This window comes from Alosa sapidissima, chromosome 7 (assembly GCF_018492685.1).
Source record: "Alosa sapidissima isolate fAloSap1 chromosome 7, fAloSap1.pri, whole genome shotgun sequence".
In the NCBI taxonomy this organism is placed as follows: Eukaryota; Metazoa; Chordata; class Actinopteri; order Clupeiformes; family Clupeidae; genus Alosa; species Alosa sapidissima.
This window is the reverse complement of record NC_055963.1, coordinates 7,537,186-7,562,185: the sequence shown is the minus strand read 5'-3', so window position 1 is coordinate 7,562,185 and position 25,000 is coordinate 7,537,186. Positions and strand designations below refer to the sequence as shown.

Sequence of the window (25,000 nt, the reverse complement as noted above, 5' to 3'; positions counted from 1 at the left end):
GAGAAGTAAGAGACTGACCAGAGAAATGTGTGTGTGACTAAATACCACTAAGAATATGTGACCTAGTCCATAGTCTGACTCACAGAATACTTTCTCAATCCCCCTCTCTCGACGTTAGGTCATTCCACCTCTAAATTAAATCAAGTACTTCCAACCTGACTACCTCAGATATACACACAAATAATTAGATCAATTACACCAGTACGAGTTTTCATTCTCCTTGCACAAATCAGATGGCGTAAAGAGAATGCCACTGAATCGGCGAACTCTGAGCAACACTTCTGTGACGTCTGTGACGAGCTGTGACTTCTGTGTGTCGGTGATAGTTGCTGACACCAGGGGAAGGGAGTTGGCCAAAATATTCTTGCACAATCAGTATGCAAATGAAAAAGAGGAACAGAGGCCAGCACTGATTTACAGATGAGGGATTAAACAGATGGGCACTGAGGATGTGGGAGGGTGGTTTGGGAGGAGGGGGGGGGCGCCTCACCCCATGGTGGGGTCCAGGGCAATGGCCTTGGGGTTGTAGAGCTCCTGGTCCAGCAAGGTGACGCAGGTGGAACCGTCTTTGCTGCAGACGAAGATGCGGTCGTCCATATCGTCCACAAAGTAAAAGTTTCCTGTTAGCCAGTCGATGGCCATTTGCTCCACATCTGAGAGAGAAAGACAGCGGAGAGACAGTGAGAGAGAGAGAGAGAGGGAAAAAAAAGAGAGAAAAGAGTCAGTCACAGAGATTGATGAGTTTTTGCAGTCATCCTCCTCTGATGAGTGTGCGGGCTTGATGTGTGTTATTGGGGCCGCTCTGCAGATGGATAGCTGGAGGTCAGCTGTTTGCTGGGGCGTGGCGAGTGGATTGATTGAGGTGGTGGGGGGGCTAAGACGGAGAGAGAGATGAAGGATGGCCCACTCTGAGCTGCACCCCAATCAGGTGTGCTGGACTGAGACCACAGCCCACCCACCAGCAAGAGCACAGCGGGGGACAGAGACACACATCCATCTTCTTTCTCCTCCTCACCCCTCTCTATCCATCCCAACCTGCATCACCACAGTCATCATATTCCCATTCTGCACATTGGTGCACAACAACATACAAAGTGCAGATCAAAACAGAATTGCTACGTAGCATTATATTTCACAGCATCTTCATAAGTGAGACTGGCTGCAAATACGCCAACTACAGACATCAGCAAACAAAAAGGATGTCTCTTGACAGAGCTGAAGGAGGAGCGGACATGAAACATGGCATTTAGGACTGTCTGATTGGTCAAGCAGAATGTGCTGGGGATGTTAGACGGAGTAACGGATGTGTGCGGAGATGGAATGTTTGTTGACGTTTCTCTGTGATTCTTTTTATTCGAAAGAAAGCAGCCGGAATTCATACTTCACTTCATGCGCAGTGGATTTTTGCTCAGTACAAACACAATCCAAAAGGCATGAGCGGATGTACAGCTGATCTATGGATGTGGAGACTACAACACTGCAGCTTCACAAAACAAACATTCTTCAAGCCTTTGGCATAAAAGCAATAAACAGTGGCTGGAGAATTTTGCATCTGTGTGTGTGTGTGTGTGTGTGTGTGTGTGTGTGTGTGTCCATATATTAGCCCTGGCCAGAGGCTGACTCACTGAAGTCACAAGACTTCACATTGTTCATTCAACATGTGGAAACCCAGTCCTACAAAGCCTTCCACTTCCAAAACACTAAACATGTCCGGACAAACATATACACCAACAAATGAGCATGCTAATAAAAAGGCCTCATCAAAACACTGTGGGCTAGAGGCACATGTTAAGACACAGGCACTGAGTGGGAGAAAGGGGCTCCTAAAATGCCTGCATTTCACCACTGATTCCCATAACAGGTCCCTAATAAGCGTCACAGCGTGCGGTTACAGCGTGCGGTTGCAGCTGCTCATGCCCACATGGAGGTCTGGTTGCTGAGGCACCTGCCAGTGGAACTGCTGACCCAGGAGAAGTGGCTGGTGGTGCACTTGCCCATGGGACATGCGGACTGGACGAGTTGGACTGAAGAGAAGGGGAATCTTCCCAGTAGACTGTGTAAAGGCACTGGGTCCTCTTCTTAGTGGCACTGCTCTGGCTTTAACTCTCCCACTTCTTCAGTGCTAGCTTTTGTACACACTCCAAGAGGGGGAGGGGAGAGAAAGAGAAAGAGAGAGAGAGAGAGAGGGAGAGAGAGGGGGGGGGGGGCAGATAAAGCAGCCTCTCTCTGGCACTGAAGACTGAAATAATGGTGGCAGAATATGGAAGCCTCTACAGGCTGCCCCCACGCTCTTGTTCTCCCTCCCTCTCTCTCTCTCTCTCTCTCTTTCCCTCTCTTCATCTCTACCTCTCTCTCTATCTCTCTCACACACGCAAACACAAACAATAAGACTCTTTCTGAGAGTGGGTAGAGACCGGGCAGGCAGTGTCCCAGCTGCCTCCCATGATGCTTTGTGCCTAAACAGCTGCCACCTTCATTTCCTTTCAGCTTTTGAGCTGATGCACGGCAACCCCACATGCACTTAAGGCGCCCTCACACACACACACACAAGGCTTCTTTCCATGCCATTATGTTCTTCACCCCTCCATTCCTGAGGGCACAACTCCCTACCCCCATCCAAAAAAAAAACATGCTTTTTGGGGAACTTTAACGGATCCGAGTTTCTCTGTACCAGTGACTGACTTCTCCTGTGTGTGTGTGTGTGTGTGTGTGTGTGTGTGTGTGTGTGTGTGTGTGTGTGTGTGTGTCACTAATGCAGTGTTTCACACCCATGCTGAACCCCTCCAGCAAAGCCCCCTTTGTGGCTCTGCCAAGCAAGCGCATGCTATATTTCACAGCTAGCTTTGGAGCAGGTGGCTCCTGTCCAGAACGGAACTCCATTGTTGACTGTGTTTTTGGCATAACAGCTCTCCATCTAATGTTGAGGGATAGGAGGGGGGGGGGGGGGGCATCGTAAATATGATTTCCCATTTAAATAGAAGGGGACGGAGCAGAGGAATTCCTGATGGACAGGCTGAATGGATTGAGCGATCAAACCCAGAGCTAGAGCTGCTAAATGGAGAGAGCACACAGGGAGGAGAGAGAGAGAGGGAGAGAGAGAGAGAGAGAGAGAGAGATGTGGGGGGGTTCTGATTTCTTTTTAATGGAAACTTGGCCATTGTGCAACACTGTCTTACGGGGCCTGAAGTTGAGCTGACTCCTGGGGCATCACACACACACACACACACACAGCTTAAACAGCCCCAGCTGTGCTAGCTCCACACGCCATTGATTACGGCTCAGATACAAAGCAGAAGGAACAGTTCTGAGCCACATAAACACCCAAAAAGAGAGACAGGGGAAGAGACAGAGAAAGGAACAGCCATTCTTATTTCTCCAGAGTAATATCCAATGTCCAAATCAAACTTAGCTCCCTGCCAAAGCTGAAAACAAGGTCTTGCCGGGAAACGTATCATGAGTCCACCCTAAGCCCCTCCACACTCGAATCCACCCTACGCCCCTCCACACTCGAATCCACCCTACGCCCCTCCACACTCGAATCCACCCTACGCCCCTCCACACTCGAATCCACCCTACGTCCCTCCACACTCAGGGTCCTCCCCCTTCCACTCTTCCAGTCCTTCTTCCCCCACCCCTCTATCCATCCCTTTCCAGAGCCTCCTCCTCCTCTACGCAACGACCCTGCCCAGAACTGTAGGCAGAGGAGGCCTGCGTTCATTTACTGCAGAAATTACCGGAACCTTACGCAAGCCTACAGTACACAAAAGTCATCTCTCCCACTTTTCTCCTACAGTACACAAAAGTCATCTCTCCCACTTTTCTCCTACAGTACACAAAAATCATCTCTCCCACTTTTCTCTCCCTCACTTTCTACCCCCCCCCCCCCCCCCCCCCACCCCTCCAGCTCATGCCTAGCAGGGGATCAGAATCATGATGACTCATCCCTCTAGTGACCACCCCTGCTCCTTGAAGTTTTTGCAAAAACTGACTCATTCATATCCATGAATTCCTTGAGGCAAATCCCCTGCCCTTGCCAACTGGACGCAGCTCAAAAGCAGGTGAGAAGACTTCAGCTCACACACCCAAAACCAAATCAGGCTAGTAGCCGATAGCGGCTCTGATCTGAGCCTGATCTGGCCCTGATCCCCGTGGCCCAGGGTCAGCTGCTGGCTGGGAGTCGATCACTTCAGCATCGCCGTAATCCCATCGTTCTGTCTGGGCCACTGAGCGCTGAGTGAGGATGAGGATGAGGATGAGGATGACAGGAACGGGAGGTGGACAGCGAGGTGCGGTGAGTGTCGGCACAAAAAACCTCAAGCTTGAAAACGAACGCACAGAGGCCGAACAAAGCAGTGAATGTGTTCAGGGCCAGAGAGACTGCGCACACACCCCCACACCGGCCCCAGCTGAATGGACGTCTCTTTTCAAAGCAGGATCACTTCAGCGGAGCCTCAGCGAAGCGTGGAGCCAAACACAGGCTGGCTTAATGAGCTAAACGCTGAATGCATCGCCCCCAACACATACACACAAACTGCAGCCAGGGAGTGAAGGGCCCCTCACCTTTGTGAAGCACACTGAAGGAGATGTTTTGGGTGCAAGAGGCTACCCCTCAGACAATGCATGACACATTCTGGTCACTGGTGAAAGTCTGCCCCCTTTTAAGGAGCGCGGCTCTGTGGAATTGGCCAAGGTGGAGGCCAGTCAGTCTCGTGTATGAGCACTGGTGTCCAGCGCTTTGTGCAGATTTAACATTCCTCTCTGCTCTTAGAGACTCCCAACCTCCTGGTGTGTGTGTGTGTGTGTGTGTGTGTGTGTGTGAGAGTGAGAGTGAGAGTGAGAGTGAGAGTGTGAGTGTATGTGTATGTGTTTTCATTCGTAAAGGGATGTAGAGATTTGGCCGATTAGTGATGACTTCAGCACATGCGGACGGACACCAGCAGCCAAATGAGCCCCAGTGGCTGGCCTGGAGAACTCTGACGGCATTCCAGCCCTCCTCCTGCTCAGGCAGAGCCATGAATCAGGCAATCATCCGGCGATCCCACGGGCTGCAGGCGTTTTTGGCAGCCTCCGGCACAGGGAAGCCTTAGTCAGGAGAAGGCCATCATCATTATCAGTGGCACAACAGGGTTTGGTGGGGGTTGATATATACAAAAATACAATTCGCACAGAGTTCAGGAAGGGGCGGCGCTGGGCCGAAGAGGCAGCGTGACATCTCGGAGCGGTGAGGAAGGACGGGTGTGACACATCCATCAGACGTGGAAAAAGACACCGAACACCCCCTCGCCCTCGCCACCACCCCCACCTCTTTACACCACGGGACTCCAGAGCACTTACTGGAAGTGCCTAAGAGTGCGAGCATGTGTGGGTGTGGGTGTGTGTGTGTGTGTGTGTGTGTGTAGACAGAGAGGGAGGGAGAGAGAGAGAGAGAGAGAGAGAGAGAGAGAGAGAGAGAGAGAGAGAGAGAGAGAGAGAGAGAGAGAGAGAGGAAGAGAAAGAAAAAGAAAGAGTGAGAGAGAAAGATAGATAGAGTGAGAGAGAGAGAGAGAGAGAGAGAGAGACTCTGCCCCGTTCTTTCATGTCGTGCTTATTTTCACAGGAGAAGCGTGGTCACGGGGGCACATCTGGAACGCTCATCCTCCCAGCATGCAGCAGCCATAAATCAGAGCCCTCTGTGAGAGAGCGCCGCTCATCAGTCTGCCTCCCGTCTCCCCACGCACCCCGCCAGGACACCGGGCCCTTCACCCGCCACGCCGCGCTGGGCATACCTCAGCTGGAGCTCACACCAGAGAGAGAGAGAGAGAGAGAGAGAGAGAGAGAGAGAGAGAGAGAGAGAGAGAGAGAGAGAGAGAGAGAAGAGAGAAAGAAAGAAAGAAAGAAAGAAAGAAAGAGAGAACACAACCTAACTCTCTTTTCTTACATGAAGTCTCCCTGCACTCACGACTTCCAATCCTCCCGTCGGTGCCGAATAGGCATCATTTGGGAGAAAACTGAACCGTCACTGACATGCCTCCTCCATGTCACAGAGTCGACGACACCAGGTGCATTCTGGGAGATTATTCTAAGGGGCTCAGTGATCACACTGGGAAGAATCTTCAGACGCTGCAGGGACTTAAAAGAGCTGTTTCAGGCGAAGCGCTTTCAGAGGACCCGCTCATCTTTTCAACCGCAGCCCTGTCATAGTGCGGCCTATGGTAAAGACTCGGAGCCAGACAAGTTAAAGCTCAATTTAGTCCTCCCTCTCTCTCTGAAGGGCAGAGCAGGAAACACACACACACACACACACACACACACACACACACACACACACACACACACACACACACACACACACACACACACAGAAGACGGTGCTGGCGGACCTGAGTGGTCTGACCTTGCGGAGCTCAAAGTCAGAGCGGCAGCATAACCGGGACACAACCATCCCAGCAGAGCAGACAGCCGCCCTTGCAGATTTCACCACAGACGAGGCCGTTTGCGTGACACACACCCCACCGCACCCTGGAACGCATGCTGCCGGTCATGTGCAGAGATTGGGAAAGGGGAGTAGAGCTGAGGAGGCTGGAATGTGAGGAGGAGTGGGGAGCAAGCTCCGGGAAGTGGGGGGGGGGCACACTTGCTCGGTCATCGTTTCCTTTGGCCTGTCTGGTATGTGGCAGGGTTAAGCAATACAGCGTGACCACAACACTGGAGAGGCATCCTTCACTTCCTCTGCCATCTCATCGGTCAGACTCGTTCTGGACAGCGCTTCCGCTCCCAGCAGCCCAAAAACCCCAACGCCACAGCGCAAACATCTCCAAATGACCTCCACAATGCCCATCGATAATCACCAAAAGCCCATCACTGCTCTCACATCAGCCAGGGTGCTCCTGAATCAACTGAACTGTGCCAGATAAGAGCTGGAAAACTGGTCATTGATCAGGTTTCTTTCAGTCCTCTATTCATTTCTGATTGAGTACAGTGACAGAGGGTCAAACCTCTGCAAACCTCTACAGCAATTGCTACACAGACACAGACACAGACACAGACACTCTAAATGAAATATTTTTATACCACATAACAAACGGTCTCTCTTTCCATGTCTGTCTCTTTCTGCACCAAACACATGCACACATGCATGCATACTCTCTCATTACTTGCCAATCCCACAGTTGCATTGTGCAGGTGGGGATTTTGAATGCACAGTGACACACATCCTTTATGCAACATGTGCAGAGGTGGGTTATGACTGGAGATACCAACACCCTGCATGCAGAAATGCAGAAACACACACACACACACACACACACACAATCATCTGTCGCTTCGCTCACCTAATAGCAGCCGCTACACTAATAAGATCTTATTAGCAGAGGTGGTGTCACTCCGAAAGAATGCCATGAAAATTAGTACAGATAGCGTCTGTTTGTGCAGAACCCATTTTGCAATTCTGGAGTCTACGACTGACAGTCATTTCTCAGATTGAGAATGAATACACCGAGCGGATGCCTAATGCTTGTGGCGTTCCAATGTCAGTCTTGTAAGTTATGTTCCCAATGAGACGTTTGCGAAATGTGCTTGCAGTTTAAAACCATCTCATGATTCAGACCTCATGCTCATTAAAAATAACCTCACACTTCCCTAAAGTGCGTCTAGGTCGCAGCTTCCTCAAAGTCCCGTCTTGGGTCTCAGCATCTTCTCAAACCTGCTTCCTTGGCGCTTTTTTCTTGCCCGCGGCACATTGTTCCAGTCAGCACTTGTTTGTGTGCTTCTCTCGCATGCTCACATTCTCATTTGCTCACAAACACACAGACTGGCACAAATAATAGAGTGAGGGGCACACTGAGAATATGCTGAGGCCTTATGACAAATGGACATCCCTGTCTGCCGTGGATGGAATTTTGCTTTAAACATATCTGGGGCTAAAAGTGACATGCGGCAGCAGGATAAAAACAAATCTGGACATAACTTCCCAGTCCCTTAAGTGCCCCTGCTGAGTGCACACTCACACACACTCACACTCACACACACACACACACACACACACACACACACACACACACACACACACACACACACACACAGCTGTCTGGGCGTCCGTGCAGTGCGGTGAGTTGGAGGCGCCTTGGCTCTGTGCGTTGTGGTGTGGTTCGGTGCAGAGCTTTTAAAAAGGCACCCCTGACATTTCCCTTTCTGAAGACTCATCGGCTTCCACCTGAGTCTAAGGCCACCTCTTAGAATGCCTGCCTAAGCATCCGATCCATAAGCCAACGCCAACACAAACCCTGAAGTGCAATCTGCTGTAGAAGTGCACCATCCCCCCCCCCCCCCCCCCCCAGCGCTGTTCCTCCAGTGGGGAGGGATCTGTTGAGCAGAGGGAGTGAGCGGCTGAGATACTGACAAAGCTCGACAAATCTCATCACCCCCTCCCCTCCTGAGATGACAAGAGGTTCACCAGCGATCGCTTTTTTTTTTCTCCGATTCCTGCTCGATTTCTTTCTCTCCGATGGGCCTGAGTAGGAGCTCACTGGCCTGGAGTAGGAGCTCACTGGCCTGGAGTAGGAGCTCACTGGAGTAGGAGCTCACTGGAGTAGGAGCTCACTGGCCTGGAGTAGGCGCTCACTGGAGTAGGAGCTCACTGGCCTGGAGTAGGAGCTCACTGGAGTAGGAGCTCACTGGAGTAGGAGCTCACTGGAGTAGGAGCTCACTGGCCTGGAGTAAGAGTAGGAGCTCACTGGAGTAGGAGCTCACTGGCCTGGAGTAAGAGTAGGAGCTCACTGGAGTAGGAGCTCACTGGCCTGGAGTAAGAGTAGGAGCTCACTGGAGTAGGAGCTCACTGGCCTGGAGTAAGAGTAGGAGCTCACTGGAGTAGGAGCTCACTGGCCTGGAGTAAGAGTAGGAGCTCACTGGAGTAGGAGCTCACTGTCCTGGCTTAAATTAGTGCCATGTTAGTCACAGTTACACACAGATCTCATTCCTCACATCTAAGGAAGGAACAATACTGCTTGGCTAAGCAGTTTTTGCAAGAGTTGCTTTTTTATCCTGTGTTGTGGTGTTGCGTACTGGAAAGGGCGGTTGAGATTTTGCCGATTTTGCCACCGTGCAGTTTCCACTGAACTGACAGCGCCTTTTGTTCAGTGTGGGAAAGCTTTACAAATATGTGTCATCCCCGAGCGTAGAACGGCGCCCAGAACTATAAAACCAGGAGTGACATCTGAGCTGAGGACCATAAAGAATGGGCCAAGCCATCAGACACACTTCGTTAGGGTGAATGGACAACAGGATGAGTCTGGACAAAGCCAGGCCAAGGCGTATTCAGCTACCAATTCCACCAGTTATCCAGACATTTACAACTGCAGGCTGTAATCATACAAGCCACTGCGGCCCAGAAGAGCACTCATAGAAACAGTTTCCTTCCCTGAGCAACTACAGCTACTGCTGCCAAAGGGAATTGCATTACACTTGCAGTATGTCAACAACAGCCAATTTCTCACTTGGATATACCGTTATTAATAAGCTCCACTCTGACCAATTCAGTTGTTGACCGCCACAGAGAGAATGTGAGGGGCAGGGTACTCACGGTGCAGGCTGAGGGAGATGTTGACCACGTGGACGTCCGTGAAGAGCTTGGCGTTGGAGATCTTGGCACACTTGAGCTGTTTGTTGCCTGGGCCGTCACCCATGTGGATCCAGCAGACGGTCTCCTCGGCATAGATGAAGTCCATAGCCGTGGTCTGCTTGGTGGGCACGGAGAAGGGCAGCAGGCCGCTCAGGTGCGTGGCCTGGATGCTCTGCGAGTTGGCGATGAGGAGCAGGGGTGGACGCTCCACTGGGACTGGACAGGAGGTGAACAGGAGGGGACAGGTGGGGAGGAGAGCAGGAAAATAGGGTTTGGAGAGCACAGCAAGTTAAGTATGCAATGGTCCATCATCAGCGTGCGCCCATGGCTGTTTAATGATTCTCGACAAGTCTTCTGTACTTATATCACTGAGGATATATGAGAGAGGGGGACAGAAATAAAAGAGAAAGAAGGAATTGCAGCCTACCATTTTTGGCCTTGCAGGAGCGATTGTCCGGCTGGGACAGGTAGCCCTCCACACAGGTGCAGGTGTAGGAGCCGTCCAGGTTGGTGCAGTTCTGACTGCAGGTCCCATACACTGCACACTCATTAAAGTCTGTTGGCACAGAGAGCACGCACACACACACACACACACACACACACACACACACACACACACACACACACACACACAAAATGGGATTAGTAGTAATCGCAATTACAGGGACCTGAGAATAAACAGGATTGCTGATTAAAGGGACACCAGGCAAGCCTGATGCTTTTTCTCTACGAAACTCCCTCTGGCTCGGTCTGAAGCTCTTTTCCTTTTCTTTGTGTCTTCCGTCAAGGGTTTTCGCTGCTTCTTCGCCGGCTCTGCCATTATACACACGTTTGCAACAATCTCTAGCGTTTTTTTAGCCTGCCTCTGTGCTCCTGTGATCCTGCTTCGGTCGGCGTGTAGGATACACCGAACTTGCAAGTGGGATATTCTTCCTACAGGCAGTAGGGGCGGGCAAGAGAGCCTTTATTCGCACCGTAATGAGTCATTTAACCATATACCGACTTACGAAGATGATTAATTAACACGAAAACGTGGTGTCCCTTTAACTGAAGACTTGCTCACAAAATCTTACACAGGGACTTTACACATAAAAGGCCAGACCTTTGGTTTGCACAAATTATGTGCAATTCAATAAGATGCCAAGAACCAAGACCCTCACTGAATGATCTGAGTGCATACATTGGGGGAAAAAAAGACAGAAGAACTTTTGCACTCACCTTTGCACATCTTGCCATCCTCCGCCACCTCGTAGCCGTTCTTACAGTAGCACTTGGGGCCCGCCGCGGTGACCGCGCACTTGTACTGGCAGCCATGGGTCGTGCAGTTGGGCCTCAGCTCTGCAAAGGCAATAACACACAGCGTCAAACACACTCGAGGAACAGTGCAAATTAGACCCGCTAACAACCACAGCAGGAACACCAACACAACTAGAAGAGCAGGATTAATAGCGCTAACGTAAGCTAAAGATTACTCTAGCAAACCAAGTCCATGCTTGGGAGGAGATAAGATAGACGGTGACAAAACAAACAAGGAGACAAAGAGATCTGAGGAGATAAAGGAATCATGGGGGGGGCTGGCTGGCTGGCTGGCTGTTTGCAGATCAGTCTTAAGATGCTTATCATAATCCAGCCACTATCTCTCTCTTTCTCTCTCTCTCTTTGTCTTTCCCTGCCTCTCTCGCTCTAATCATATCAGATTTCCACAGGCGGCCGTGCATTGGCATCCGATGAGCAGATCTGTCAGTGGGGGGTGGGGTGGGGGTAAGGAAGGGCAGGAGTCAGCGGGAGAAGACCGCGAAGGGGCTGGACTGGGACGAGGACGACAACGCGAGAGCCCTTTAAATCTGCCCACAGGCACGGGCAAAACCTGTGCTGAGATTAAAACGCTGGACATCTCCCCCGTGGCAAAGGGCCAGAGCATTGGGAAACCAATCAGACCTCAAATGCTGCATGACGACGAGCCCTCCAAAAGGCAGGCTGCTGCCTGAAGAGTGATCATCCCAGGACAGTCAGCGGAGGTCCCATATGGCACAGCGTCTCTCTCTCTCTCCGGCCGCCCAGTCGGCGTGTGATTACCGTGACGTAAGGGTGTAGGCGTGTAATTACCGTGACGTAAGGGTGTAGGCGAAACCAGATCTGCCAGAGCCTGTGGCACCTGGCGATTAACCCTTAAAAGGAGGTTTTTTTGAACATTCTAAGTTCCGCAACAATTGAAGGTTCTAAAATTCTATGTTGAATTCAATGAACCCAGATATTCTTTAGAACGTTCATTTCTCAACATTCCCGTCACACCGGTGTGACGGTACTCCTTTAAGGGTTAATCTGTTGTTGTTTGCTAAACATGAAGAAACAAGAGCTGCACATGCCCACTGAGCGCCTGGGCTCAGATCAGTCCACGGGGCTTTGGGAGCCGAGCCGTGGACTAGGGCAGGCGTTCCCAAACTTTTCCACGACAAGGCCCCCCAAATACCACTAGGTTCTGTTCAAGGACCCCCTTGATGTGTTATTAAACCCATCGACAATACTACGGCAAATGTAAAAATACATTAAGCTAATCCTAATAATTATTTTAGCCACAAGCACTTGGAGCATACAGTGTGTAAAAATTGCATTTGGGGGCTTTCTGCTATATAAGAGCTATCACTCTACTATTATTCCCAGTCATTATCATGGAAAATATAATGTTCAGATATGCAACAAATTATTATAATGGCATTGTATAACAACACTCATAGTAATAGGTATATTTAATTTTTTTCAAATGTATTTATTTGTTGCTTTTATTTTTCCTTCCAACTTACTGAGGCCCCCCTGGCACCCCCTCCTGGCCTCGGCCCCCACTGGACTAGGGGACAAGCAAAACGGTGACCTCCAGACCTCACTACACACACCACTACTGCCCTCACTACACACACACACACACACACACACCACTACTGCCCTCACTACACACACACACACACACCACTACTGCCCTCACTACACACACACACACACACACACACCACTATACACTCCACTACTGCCCTCACTACACACACATACACCACTACTGCCCTCACTACACACACATACACACACACACACACACACCACTACTGCCCTCACTACACACACACACACACCACTATACACTCCACTACTGCCCTCACTACACACACACACACCACTATACACTCCACTACTGCCCTCACTACACACACACACACCACTATACACACCACTACTGCCCTCACTACACACACCACTACTGCCCTCACTACACACACACACCACTACTGCCCTCACTACACACACACACACACACACCACTACTGCCCTCACTACACACACACCACTACTGCCCTCTCTACACACACACACACCACTACTGCCCTCACTACACACACCACTACTGCCCTCACTACACACACCACTACACACACACACACACCACTACACACACACCACTACTGCCCTCACTACACACACACACCACTACTGCCCTCACTACACACACACACCACTACTGCCCTCTCTACACACACACACACACACCACTACACACCACTACACACTCCACTACTGCCCTCACTACACACACCACTACTGCCCTCACTACACACACACACACACACCACTACACACTCCACTACTGCCCTCACTACACACACTCCACTACTGCCCTCACTACTGCCCTCACTACACACACACACACACACACACACACCACTACACACTCCACTACTGCCCTCACTACACACACACACACACACCACTACACACTCCACTACTGCCCTCTCTACACACACACACACACACACACACACCACTACACACACCACTACTGCCCTCACTACACACACCACTACTGCCCTCACTACACACACACACACACACACACACACCACTATACACTCCACTACTGCCCTCACTACACACACACACACACACACACACACCACTATACACTCCACTACTGCCTTCACTACACACACACACACACACACACACACACCACTATACACTCCACTACTGCCCTCACTACACACTCCACTACTGCCCTCACTACACACACACACACACACACACACCACTACACACCACTACACACTCCACTACTGCCCTCACTACACACACACACACACCACTACACACCACTACACACTCCACTACTGCCCTCACTACACACTCCACTACTGCCCTCACTACACACACACCACTACTGCCCTCACTACACACACACACACACACACCACTACACACCACTACACACTCCACTACTGCCCTCTCTACACACACACACACACACACACACACCACTACACACACCACTACTGCCCTCACTACACACACTCCACTACTGCCCTCACTACACACACACACACACACACACACCACTACACACTCCACTACTGCCCTCACTACACACACACACACACACACACACACACACCACTACACACTCCACTACTGCCCTCTCTACACACACACACACACACACACACACCACTACACACACACCACTACTGCCCTCACTACACACACCACTACTGCCCTCTCTACACACACACACACCACTACTGCCCTCTCTACACACACACCACTACTGCCCTCACTACACACACACCACTACTGCCCTCACTACACACACACACACACACCACTACTGCCCTCACTACACACACACCACTACTGCCCTCACTACACACACACACACACACCACTACTGCCCTCTCTACACACACACACCACTACTGCCCTCTCTACACACACACACACACACCACTACTGCCCTCTCTACACACACACACCACTACTGCCCTCTCTACACACACACACACCACTACTGCCCTCTCTACACACACACACACCACTACTGCCCTCTCTACACACACACACACCACTACTGCCCTCTCTACACACACACACTCCACTACTGCCCTCACTACACACACACCACTACACACACACACACACCACTACTGCCCTCTCTACACACACATACACCACTACTGCCCTCACTACACACACACCACTACTGCCCTCACTACACACACACCACTACTGCCCTCACTACACACACACCACTACTGCCCTCACTACACACACACACACCACTACTGCCCTCACTACACACACACACACCACTACTGCCCTCTCTACACACACACCACTACTGCCCTCACTACACACACACACACCACTACTGCCCTCACTACACACACACACTCCACTACTGCCCTCTCTACACACACCACTACTGCCCTCTCTACACACACCACTACTGCCCTCTCTACACACACCACTACTGCCCTCTCTACACACACCACTACTGCCCTCTCTACACACACACACCACTACTGCCCTCTCTACACACACACACACCACTACTGCCCTCTCTACACACACACACACCACTACTGCCCTCTCTACACACACACCACTACTGCCCTCACTACACACACACACCACTACTGCCCTCACTACACACACACACACACACCACTACTGCCCTCACTACACACACACCACTACACACACACATACACCACTACTGCCCTCACTACACACACACCACTACTGCCCTCACCACACACACCACTACTGCCCTCACTACACACACCACTACACACACACATACACCACTACTGCCCTCACTACACACACACCACTACTGCCCTCACTACACACACACACCACTACTGCCCTCTCTACACACACACACACCACTACTGCCCTCTCTACACACACACCACTACTGCCCTCACTACACACACACACCACTACTGCCCTCACTACACACACACACACACACACCACTACTGCCCTCACTACACACACACCACTACACACACACATACACCACTACTGCCCTCACTACACACACACCACTACTGCCCTCACCACACACACCACTACTGCCCTCACTACACACACACCACTACACACACACATACACCACTACTGCCCTCACTACACACACACCACTACTGCCCTCACTACACACACACACACACACACACACACACACACACACACACACACTCCACTATTGCCCTGACTACACACACCACTACTGCCCCCCCTTGAGCACAAAGCAAAGCAGCAGAGAGGATGAGTGGCAGTAGCTCCACTAACTATTGTACTGTTGCACCTAACCCCCCTCATGTAAAAGAACCCGAACACAGTTCTCAAGCACAGCAGGCATCCAGCAAACAACCATTTAGATCTAATCGATGCCCTCAATTAGCTCTTTGATTAAAAAAGAATTGAATGTAATTGCTTAGACGATATGCAGTTGAGCCTCCGCTGACTGCATTCCAGAGGGGATGTGATCCTTGAAGGTGATTGGTGCCCATGACGCAAACAGACCGGCCAATACTGAGCGTGTTAAAAACATTCAGCCACTTTTCAACACCGAACAGCCAACCCAGCTCACATCTCACTCTCCCAGTGTTTCCCATACATTGACTTATTTGTGGCGGCCCACCACAATATCAACATTGACCACCACACAATGATTTTCCTGGTTGTACTAAATTGTGCTTAAATCTAGTTAGAATCATAACCACACTGCACTAATATGTTAAAAACTGTTGCATTCAGGTTAATTCTGCAAACGTACCACCACAAATAGAATTCAATTCTATGGGAAACACCGTCTCCGATATCTGTTCATGGAGCCACCTATAGCGCAGCAGCAGTTAGCGCTGTATGTAGACCGTGCCATCATCAAGTGTCCGTCCGTCCATTTCAGAGGATAATATGAGGAAGGGAACGGGCCAGTGGTCTAATGTGCTAAACTGCGTTTTTACATTTGAAGTGGTGTGGAGGAAGCGAGCGCCCGCTGAGTGAGCGCATGGGCTGCCAGGGGCGGGTGGGTACGCTCTGAGCCTCAGCTCAGTGAAGAGGCCCAGCATGCAACAGCAGGCTGCAGTCATCCGCAAAAACATCGCCGAGTCTCACACACACACACACACACACACAAGCGCAGGGGAGGAAAACAAACCTGCCCTGATTCGCTTAATGCCTTCACACCATTTTTTTTTTTTTTTTTTGGGGCCAATGATCTCTTTCGTTGTTGCTGTCTTGTGAAGCTAAATTGGTGCAAAGACGAAAAAAGAGCTGTTCTCAGATCAGTCATTAAAAAGCTTCAGGTTATCCAGGCTGCTCTGGACTCTTAATGGAGGGCTGTCCAAACAAACAAACAAACACACTCCACTGCCACACACACACACACACGAAACGAGAGCAACACTAATGTGACTGCCCTCTCTTAGGGGTCTGCCTGTGAAAGGATGGAGCAGCACAGCTCCCATGAGGAGGGAGAGGGGATGTCAGGCATCAGGAGGAGGGAGAGGGGATGTCAGGCGTCAGGATGTGGTCTTAAGAGGCTTGCCATCCCCACATGGACCACCTGGCACCCCGCCAGCGTTTCAGGGCACCGATAAAACTTTCATGTTTCCTCCTAACTGCTGCACACTGTCCAATCAATATTTCACAGCTGACAAGCACCAGGGCAAGCAGAGGCGAGGAGGACAAGAAGAGAGAGAGGGAGACAGAAAGAAAGAGAGAGAGGGCGAGAGAGAGAAAAATTAAAGAAAGGGAGGGAGAGAGAGAGAGAGGGGGGGGGGGGCAGTGAGGGTATAGAGATAGAAGTGAGTTACTCATGTGACTCTTGGTACAATCTACCTTCCCATGTACCTCCTAATGTGCAAACTCAACACACGGATCCTTACACCACACAAGTAAGGAATGCCACACAATTCCATACAACAGACACGTGCCAACTCTGATTCTGGATAACACTGGAGAGATCTGGCACAACCACTGCCCTGTCCAGCGGCCATTGCTGTCCTGATCGCTTCAAGAGAACTGTGTGGATTTTAAACACATACTCCAAGCTCTGAAAACCTAAGCCAGGCAAGCCAACTGGCACATAAGCCCTGCTGAACGGTAGCAGATTATCAGTTATATGCTTCCCAGTCAAATTCATATAGTTGGAACACATGCACTTGTAACCACTCAACGCTGGGGCCTCAAACCTTTTAGACACTGCACTCGAGAGACAGGGATGGTCTATTTGTATTGCATTCATGCTCTTTTTTGTACTGTACAGGGTTCCCACTCTAAGTCAAAAGTCCATGACTTTTCCCTGACAAAAAACCTGAATTTCCATGACTTACTAATGAATAGTACAATGTAGCGACCAATGATTTCAGAGCACCGGGTAGCGGTCAAGAATCTTTTACTTTTTTAGAGCAGGAGATGAATAAATGGACATTGAATAAACTCAGTTGGGCTACTCAAGCAAGTAAATAATAATAAGCAGATACATACAAATTCTGCATAGAAATACATTTGTATTAGTATACTTTGGCAAGAAAATGTTAAACTGCTACAACAAAATTCCCTGATATTCCATGACTTTGCCCCAAAAATGATCAAATTCCCTGACTTTCAAGAATACATTTTCTAAAATTCCATGATATTCCAGAAATTCCATGACCCGTGGGAACCCTGACTGTATTTTGTTTGCACCCTCTTACAGAGGCTACACAGGGTGCATTTGTTTTCTAAGGGAAACAGAGGACATGGCTGGCTTCAACACAAGGGAGTCTGGGGTGAGGCAGGCTCTGGTGTTGTGAGGCTCCTTTTGGTAAGTCCAGTCACACGTGCGCAAGGCATGGCGGAGGGCGGTTGTGTTTGCCAGTCACTGTTTGTTCATGGTTAGCTGGCCCGCCTCTCAGCTAGGACAGCAAACAGACCAGAGTCCAGAGCCAGATGAGAGCACACACACACACACACACACACACACACATCCCACACAGCCCAAACACCACCAGCCTGACCCAGCGCACACACGCACACACACACCCAGCCTGACCCGGCACACACACACACACACACACACACACACACACACACACACCCCTGAAGGACTGAACACTGCAGGCAAAGCGCAACAAGAACCCACATATAGGCTACTTAAACACAGCTGAACCACTAGCAGGTGAGAGTGACCCACATCCAGCACACATAGGTTCCTAGAGACCCCTCCGCTGAGCTACTGCAGAAAGGGCTCACTGGGGCCTAACGCCTCCGAATGGATGATCGTGACTGAGGACTTGCTGTGTGTCTGCACACATTTACTGTGGGTGTGCAATTTCACTTTTGGTTTACGCCTACAAACACACCATACCTGCAAAAAAAAAAAAAAAAACTAGGTCATGGAATTGCGTAATGTCTACATGTCTGCGCAGAAACATAGTCACACACGCATGCCTACACAACTGCACGCGAGCACACACACACACACACACACGGCTCATACAAGCGGAACAAATGTGTTGACTTCCCCAAATGAAAGAGTACACAAGTAAACACAATAAACAAATGTCTGGCCCTTCTCCACACCAGCGCTGACGGAGCAGAACACATGGCCTGGCATGGCACGGCACGGCACACCTGCTCTGAGGGGCACCGCGCCTTCGAGACACCTCCAGGCACCGTAATAAACAAGCCTGTTTATCGGGCCCATAAAGCCATAAAGCCGCCCTGTAATGAGCTCTTGGGGACAGCGATATGAGCCACGCTGGTCCTGTGACAACAATGACCACACAGGAGAGGATTTGGGTTATTGTTACAGCATCTCAGGTGGGGGGGGGGGGGGGGGGGGGGGTGTTGGGGGGCAAGGCTAAGTAAGGGGTGGGGTGGATTCGTTCTCATCTCTCCGTGAGCGTGTCCCGTGCGGTCGCTGCAAAGCCCAGGAGCAACAACACCTGGAAGGTGGACGCACGTCGCCACTTAACAGGAGCCGCAGCTGTTTGCTGCTGATGAAAGGGAACCTCTGACAGCGGCACACATAAATCGGCCAGTTAGAGGCAGCCAGAGGGGGGAAAAACAACCGGGCACTGGTCTGCAGGAGGGGGGTGGGTGCGGCCAGCTGGCTGGCTGTACAGTGGTGGTAGGCTTCACTGAGCAAGTGGAAACAACAAGCACAAGGTGGACATTGACATCGCAACAGAAATGCGAAGGGGGCCTGTGCAGGTTTCTTCCTGCAACCGGTTCTCCACTCTCTCCAATGTATCCTCCTTTAACACAGCCTTGTCCACACACACACACACACACACACACACACCACTTAACCACTCTCATTCACTTAAGCCGAAGCCCCGCCCCTTGCTCCATCACTGCATGATTACAGGCCGGCACTCCCGCGCTCTGCTCCTGTCGGCAGCTGCCTGATAACGGTCCTCCGCTGCAGACCCCTGGGCCCAGGATGGCCGAGGGAAGAGGCCTGCAGGCGCCTGTCTGGACGAGCCCAGAGGTGAAAGTCCCAGTGGCCTACTGGCAGGGAAAGGTCTGGTGTGTGTGTGTGTGTGTGTGTGTGTGTGTAGGGGAGCTACACAGTGAGTGTTGGTGCAGTTCCCAGTTGCAGATGAACCACTGCTCTGGAGGTCAAACTGCAGTGTGTCTACTTATGACTCACAGCATCGGTCAAGGATCAGTCTCACAAGGCCACAACATTTTACCAGCCACACACACACACACACACACACACACACACACACACACACACACACACACACACACACACACACAGTGTTGACTTTGCTATGTGTGTCACTGCTGAAACCTTCACGTTCAGGCATTTGCCTAAAAGGAACACATACACTTCATCATGCGCATGCGTCAAGGCACGCGAGCTGACTGTGGCCTCCGGCTGAGTGACATAGAGGGCATCACAGTCAGGGGCATTCGCCACCCGCAGCAGATGCTGTGCTAAGTGCCCATGCAACCATGCAACCAGGGGCTATTACACATCCTGTCACTGTCAAGCCACATGTGTCATTTGTCAAGGTGTTTTGCTGCATACTCATACAAACACACACCGACCGACACACACACAAACACACACCGACATACACCCACACACAATCGTAATTACTGTGTTGCTTTATTTGTTTGCAGCAATTCAGAGCAAAGAAAATGGTAGGGGGTCATTCACATTCCACGCATGCCTGCTCATTAAAAAGGGGTTCTGTTGCCTCCCCTAGGATTCAATTGTGGCATAACACTCCAAAAACAGGGGGGTAAAAAAACAGTTGCATCACACAACACTTGCAGCCATTGTTCAAAGCTGGCGGGGCGTTCTGGTCCATGGGCGCATACCAACACATACAGCCAAGAGCTTTAGACTGTTCTATCAACACTTAGTAGCATGGCACTCGCAACCACACCTGGCAGTCACTTTATCAAAACAATATTGATCATATGAAAATGGTCCATCAGAACTATTGCAGAGAATCCCAAACAGACATATTATGGCCAAGCGGAGATGGAGGCCCAGATAAGGACATGTTGTTCTGCTCTTCTGTGACCACTGCAGCAGCTAGAGCGAATGAAATGTTGTCATTGGCTTTAGTCCCACGCACACAGAAGAGCTAATGATATTCCCAGTTTAGGTTTGACGTTCTCATATGGGACATTTGCTGGAAGAAAAGACAAGAGCCTTCACAACTGGGGGCCAAATAGGAATGACTGAGCAATAGAATGTTCTAGCACAGTTAGGGACCTGAGAGTATCAGGCCCAAGCCATTTTGGCCACCAATGAAAGGTCTGACTTCTAGTGTAGGCTTGCAAGAACATGCAAGTGTGTGTGTGTGTGTGTGTGTGTGTGTGTGTGTCACTCAGCATACCTCGGCAGTGTGCCCCCTCGTCGCGGCCATCAGAACAGTCTGGAACCCCGTCGCACAACTTGCTGAGGTGGATACACACATCTGTGCCTCGGCAGTCAAACTCGTTGGGTGGACACTGTGACCCATGACTGTGATGACCTGAAAAACACAAACACAGAGCATATCAATCATTAATATACAAATAAACTAGAGGTGAGAATCTTCCTTGATCTCCCGATTTGATTCGATTATGATTATCATGTCAGTGATTCGATTTGATATATCGATGCATCACGATGCCTCAAATACACTTCTCTATTAAAGCCATATAGGATATAAGATATAAACAATCTTTTTTATTTAACAAAGTCTGAACACAGCAGACAATCTGACAGACAGATAATTGATTACGGTCGGCATCCAGCATCATCCATGTCCGCATAATGATGCATCGATAATTTGATTAATACCAACACCTCTAAAACAAACACAAAAGCATTTTAAACATGTGGGCAGAGCTCTGTGAACAGCCCTTCACTGGACTGTAAGAAATATGATCTTGTCTGGTTTTGCTTAAAACCATAACTCAGTTTGGTGAAATTCTTTCACAAGTGTATTAGATTAACACGTAACAAAACACAATTACAACACTGACAATGTATTGGTTGCAGAACAAGATAACCTTTCTGTGAAAGCATGGATTTGAACTTTTGTGTGCTTGATTTACTTCAGGCTTCATTATTGCTTTTGGTGTGGGTTGTGTGTGTGTGTGTGAGAGAGTGTGAGTGTGTGTGTGTGTGTGTGTGTGTGTGAGTGTGCGTGTGCGTGTGTGTGTGTGTGTGTGTGTGTTGTGCAAGCTCACCAGTGGTTACTCATGCTTTTCACCAACTCTGAATCACTGCTGGACTCCAGCAGCTCATTGGGTGCGGACCCTCGCTTGTCACTTTGAATTAGACGGTCCTTAACCCAAACATTTATTTTTAATTAAATAATCAGCTAAAAAGTCATCCCCGCCTGCAGCTATCCCACACGTCACAGCGCATTTGCGCCCATCACCGCTGGCGGAGGCTTAGGACAGCCAGAGACTGCTCAGCTGGATCACCAGGGACTCTAGAAACTTCCGCTCTTGCGGCACATCATCGCACACAATCGCATAATATCTTGTGTGCACGCCATACAGGTCATTCTCTAATTTGACCCTCAACTTCAAGTGTGTGTGTGTGTGTGTGTGTGTGTGTGTGTGTGTGTGTGTGTGTGTGTGTGTGTGCGTCCACATCTGAGTGTGACGTCATGTCAATCTGGTCACTCCAACTGTCCGGTGTCTCAGACATTCAGGAAGTGGCTCCTCTGCACGCAGCGGATGCAGGCAAGGGCCAGCGAGTCCTGAGTGCTTGTGGTCACGCCAGCCTCAGTGTGTCAGCACATATTTGACCACAGACAGGGAGAAGGATGATCATCTCCAGACCTGACATTCTTTTTTTAACCTACCTAAGTGCATAAAACCTGTGCTTTGTAAAATAAGAATAGGAAGCTGCCAATTGAACACACACGGTTACACACATGAGCCTGAGGATGGCATGATTAGCATTCAAACCTTTTCTTCCATTTACCTTACCTGCGTTCTCTTTATAGCACTTTCTTTCTGTCTAGGACCATGCAGAAAAGCATACTGTTTATCTTGGCTCTCTCTCTCTCTCTCTCTCTCTCTCACACACATCTCTCTCTCTCTCTCACACATCTGCTGACCCATTTTTGGAAGTTGGGGGCTAGGGAGGGAAGGGGGTTTACCTCTCACAGGAAGAGAGCAGCATGGTTCTGCACTCAAGAGGAGTGTGTGTGTGTGTGTGTGTGTGTGTGTGTGTGTGTGTGTGTGTGTGGAGTGGCCATTGTGAACAACTCAATAGGGCACCTCTGCATGGTTGTTCCCTAAGCATATAAGGTGTGAGTCTGTCTGTGCTCTAAAACAGTAGAGAATGTATAATATTTGTGTGTGTGTGTGTGTGTGTGTGTGTGTGTGTGTGTGTGTGTGTGTGTGTGTGTGTGTGTGTGAGAAAAAGTGAGAAAGAGAGAAAGAGAAAGAAAGAAAGAAAGTAAGTGAGTAAGAGAAGTTCAAGTGGGTTAAATATTGATTTTTCGAGGACACGTGGGCTACAGGAGTTGTTTGCTTTGGAGCACTAATGCTCATTAGCATGCAATCTGCACAAATGGCTGAATACTTCAGCCAGACGGTAGGGACACACATAAGGCTCGGACACAAAGGCTACCCGCAGTGACCACAGTAGCCAGAGTTACAGGCTTCTCCTTCAGCCTGGCATCTTCTTCATAATGTAACACGTGAGACAATTAACTACCTACCAAATTCAACCAAATTGGCCTGAATAACAGAACTACTATCAGGGTCTTCATGCATCACTGTGTGGTTTAGTGTGGTTAGATCACTTCTAGCACATTGACTGCATATGTATCCAAGTGACCCTTCATCACGTCCAGATGGATAAAGAGGTCCCTTACACTACCCAGAGGCCCAACGCCACTTCCTCATTGCTTCCTTCGTCCCCGCAGACCTTGTGTGGAGTGCTTAGTGAAAAAAAAGTCCTCTCAACACAAAGTCAACACATTCCTCTAAGGCTTAGTAGCTTGGCTGTAATAGCCCCTGTACCTCATTCAGAGGGACGATGACTTTATTACTCCAATCTGTCCCGGTCATATAGGGCTACTCTGGGAACAGATGGAGAGGACTTGAGCGTCCGGCCAACCCAGAGGCGTATATAGATCCTTTCAACAATAAAAACTAAAACAATGCTTGAATGTTCTATTTGGTTCCCAATCTACTTCCTCTGCATTAAGATAACATATGGAATCTTAAAACGGAAGCCTTGTGGGGCCAACTATGATGCTGATAATGGAACCTCTCTTGAAAGGGTCTAGGGAATCGAATGTTCTGAGCTATCCCGTTAGCGATTGGTCCCAAGGTGACCACGTGTTTCATGGACGCCATGTTTCATCCCAACATTCAGCAGGTCCCCATTTACATAGTACAGTGAACTGAGGAAAACATATCTAAATGATTAAAAAATACAATTATGTATAAAAAAAAAAATGCCGAAACTGTTGCTCATGTGACTGCAGTGCAAGATGGGGAAGCGGAAAACAGTTGAACAATTTCCCCAGTGACTCAAAAAAGCGGGAGTATGGGAGCAGAAGGTCAAGAGACAAAACCGGAGGACTAATAATTACTCAATATTGTGTGAGGTAAATGTCAATTTCTCTCTTCCACTTATGATAAAACATTCCATAGGAAAATTATAGTAATACCATCTGTCACAAAAGTTTAGAATTTAAATTCATTTAGAATTAAAGTTTGAAGTTAGCCAAGCATTATCCCAGCGTTAGCTTGTTCGCTAGCATTCCATGTAAACAATGCTCCCAGACTGATTAGGCGACGTGGTCACTCACTACAATGGGCATTTTACAGGGCCATTTAAGATATCAACAGTAAATATAAACTGGAATATTTCCGTAAGGGCCTTTACATACTGAAAAACGTTGATAATATCATTCATAGGCATGTTAATGGTGAAAATAAGCTATATATTTCAACATACCATATTCACTCCATAGGGTTACACTGTAGAATCATCCGACGTTGGGATGAAACATGGCGCCTATGATTTGAGTTGTCCGAACTCTCTATATATACAGCTCTTGGCCGTCCTATCTGGCGTCTTGTGATCTGCGAGCC

At 49.6% G+C, this 25,000-nt stretch overlaps 1 protein-coding gene across 1 annotated transcript in view; it reads right to left on the bottom strand.

Moving 5' to 3' along the window:
• The window catches only part of LOC121713258 (low-density lipoprotein receptor-related protein 1-like), a 118,022-nt gene that overhangs the window by 63,151 nt on the left and 29,871 nt on the right, over window positions 1-25,000 (bottom strand). Inside the window, 5 exon segments of the mRNA XM_042097768.1 lie at window positions 491-653; window positions 9,557-9,811; window positions 10,023-10,151; window positions 10,814-10,933; window positions 21,280-21,417. Of these exon segments, the coding sequence (XP_041953702.1) occupies window positions 491-653; window positions 9,557-9,811; window positions 10,023-10,151; window positions 10,814-10,933; window positions 21,280-21,417 (805 nt within the window).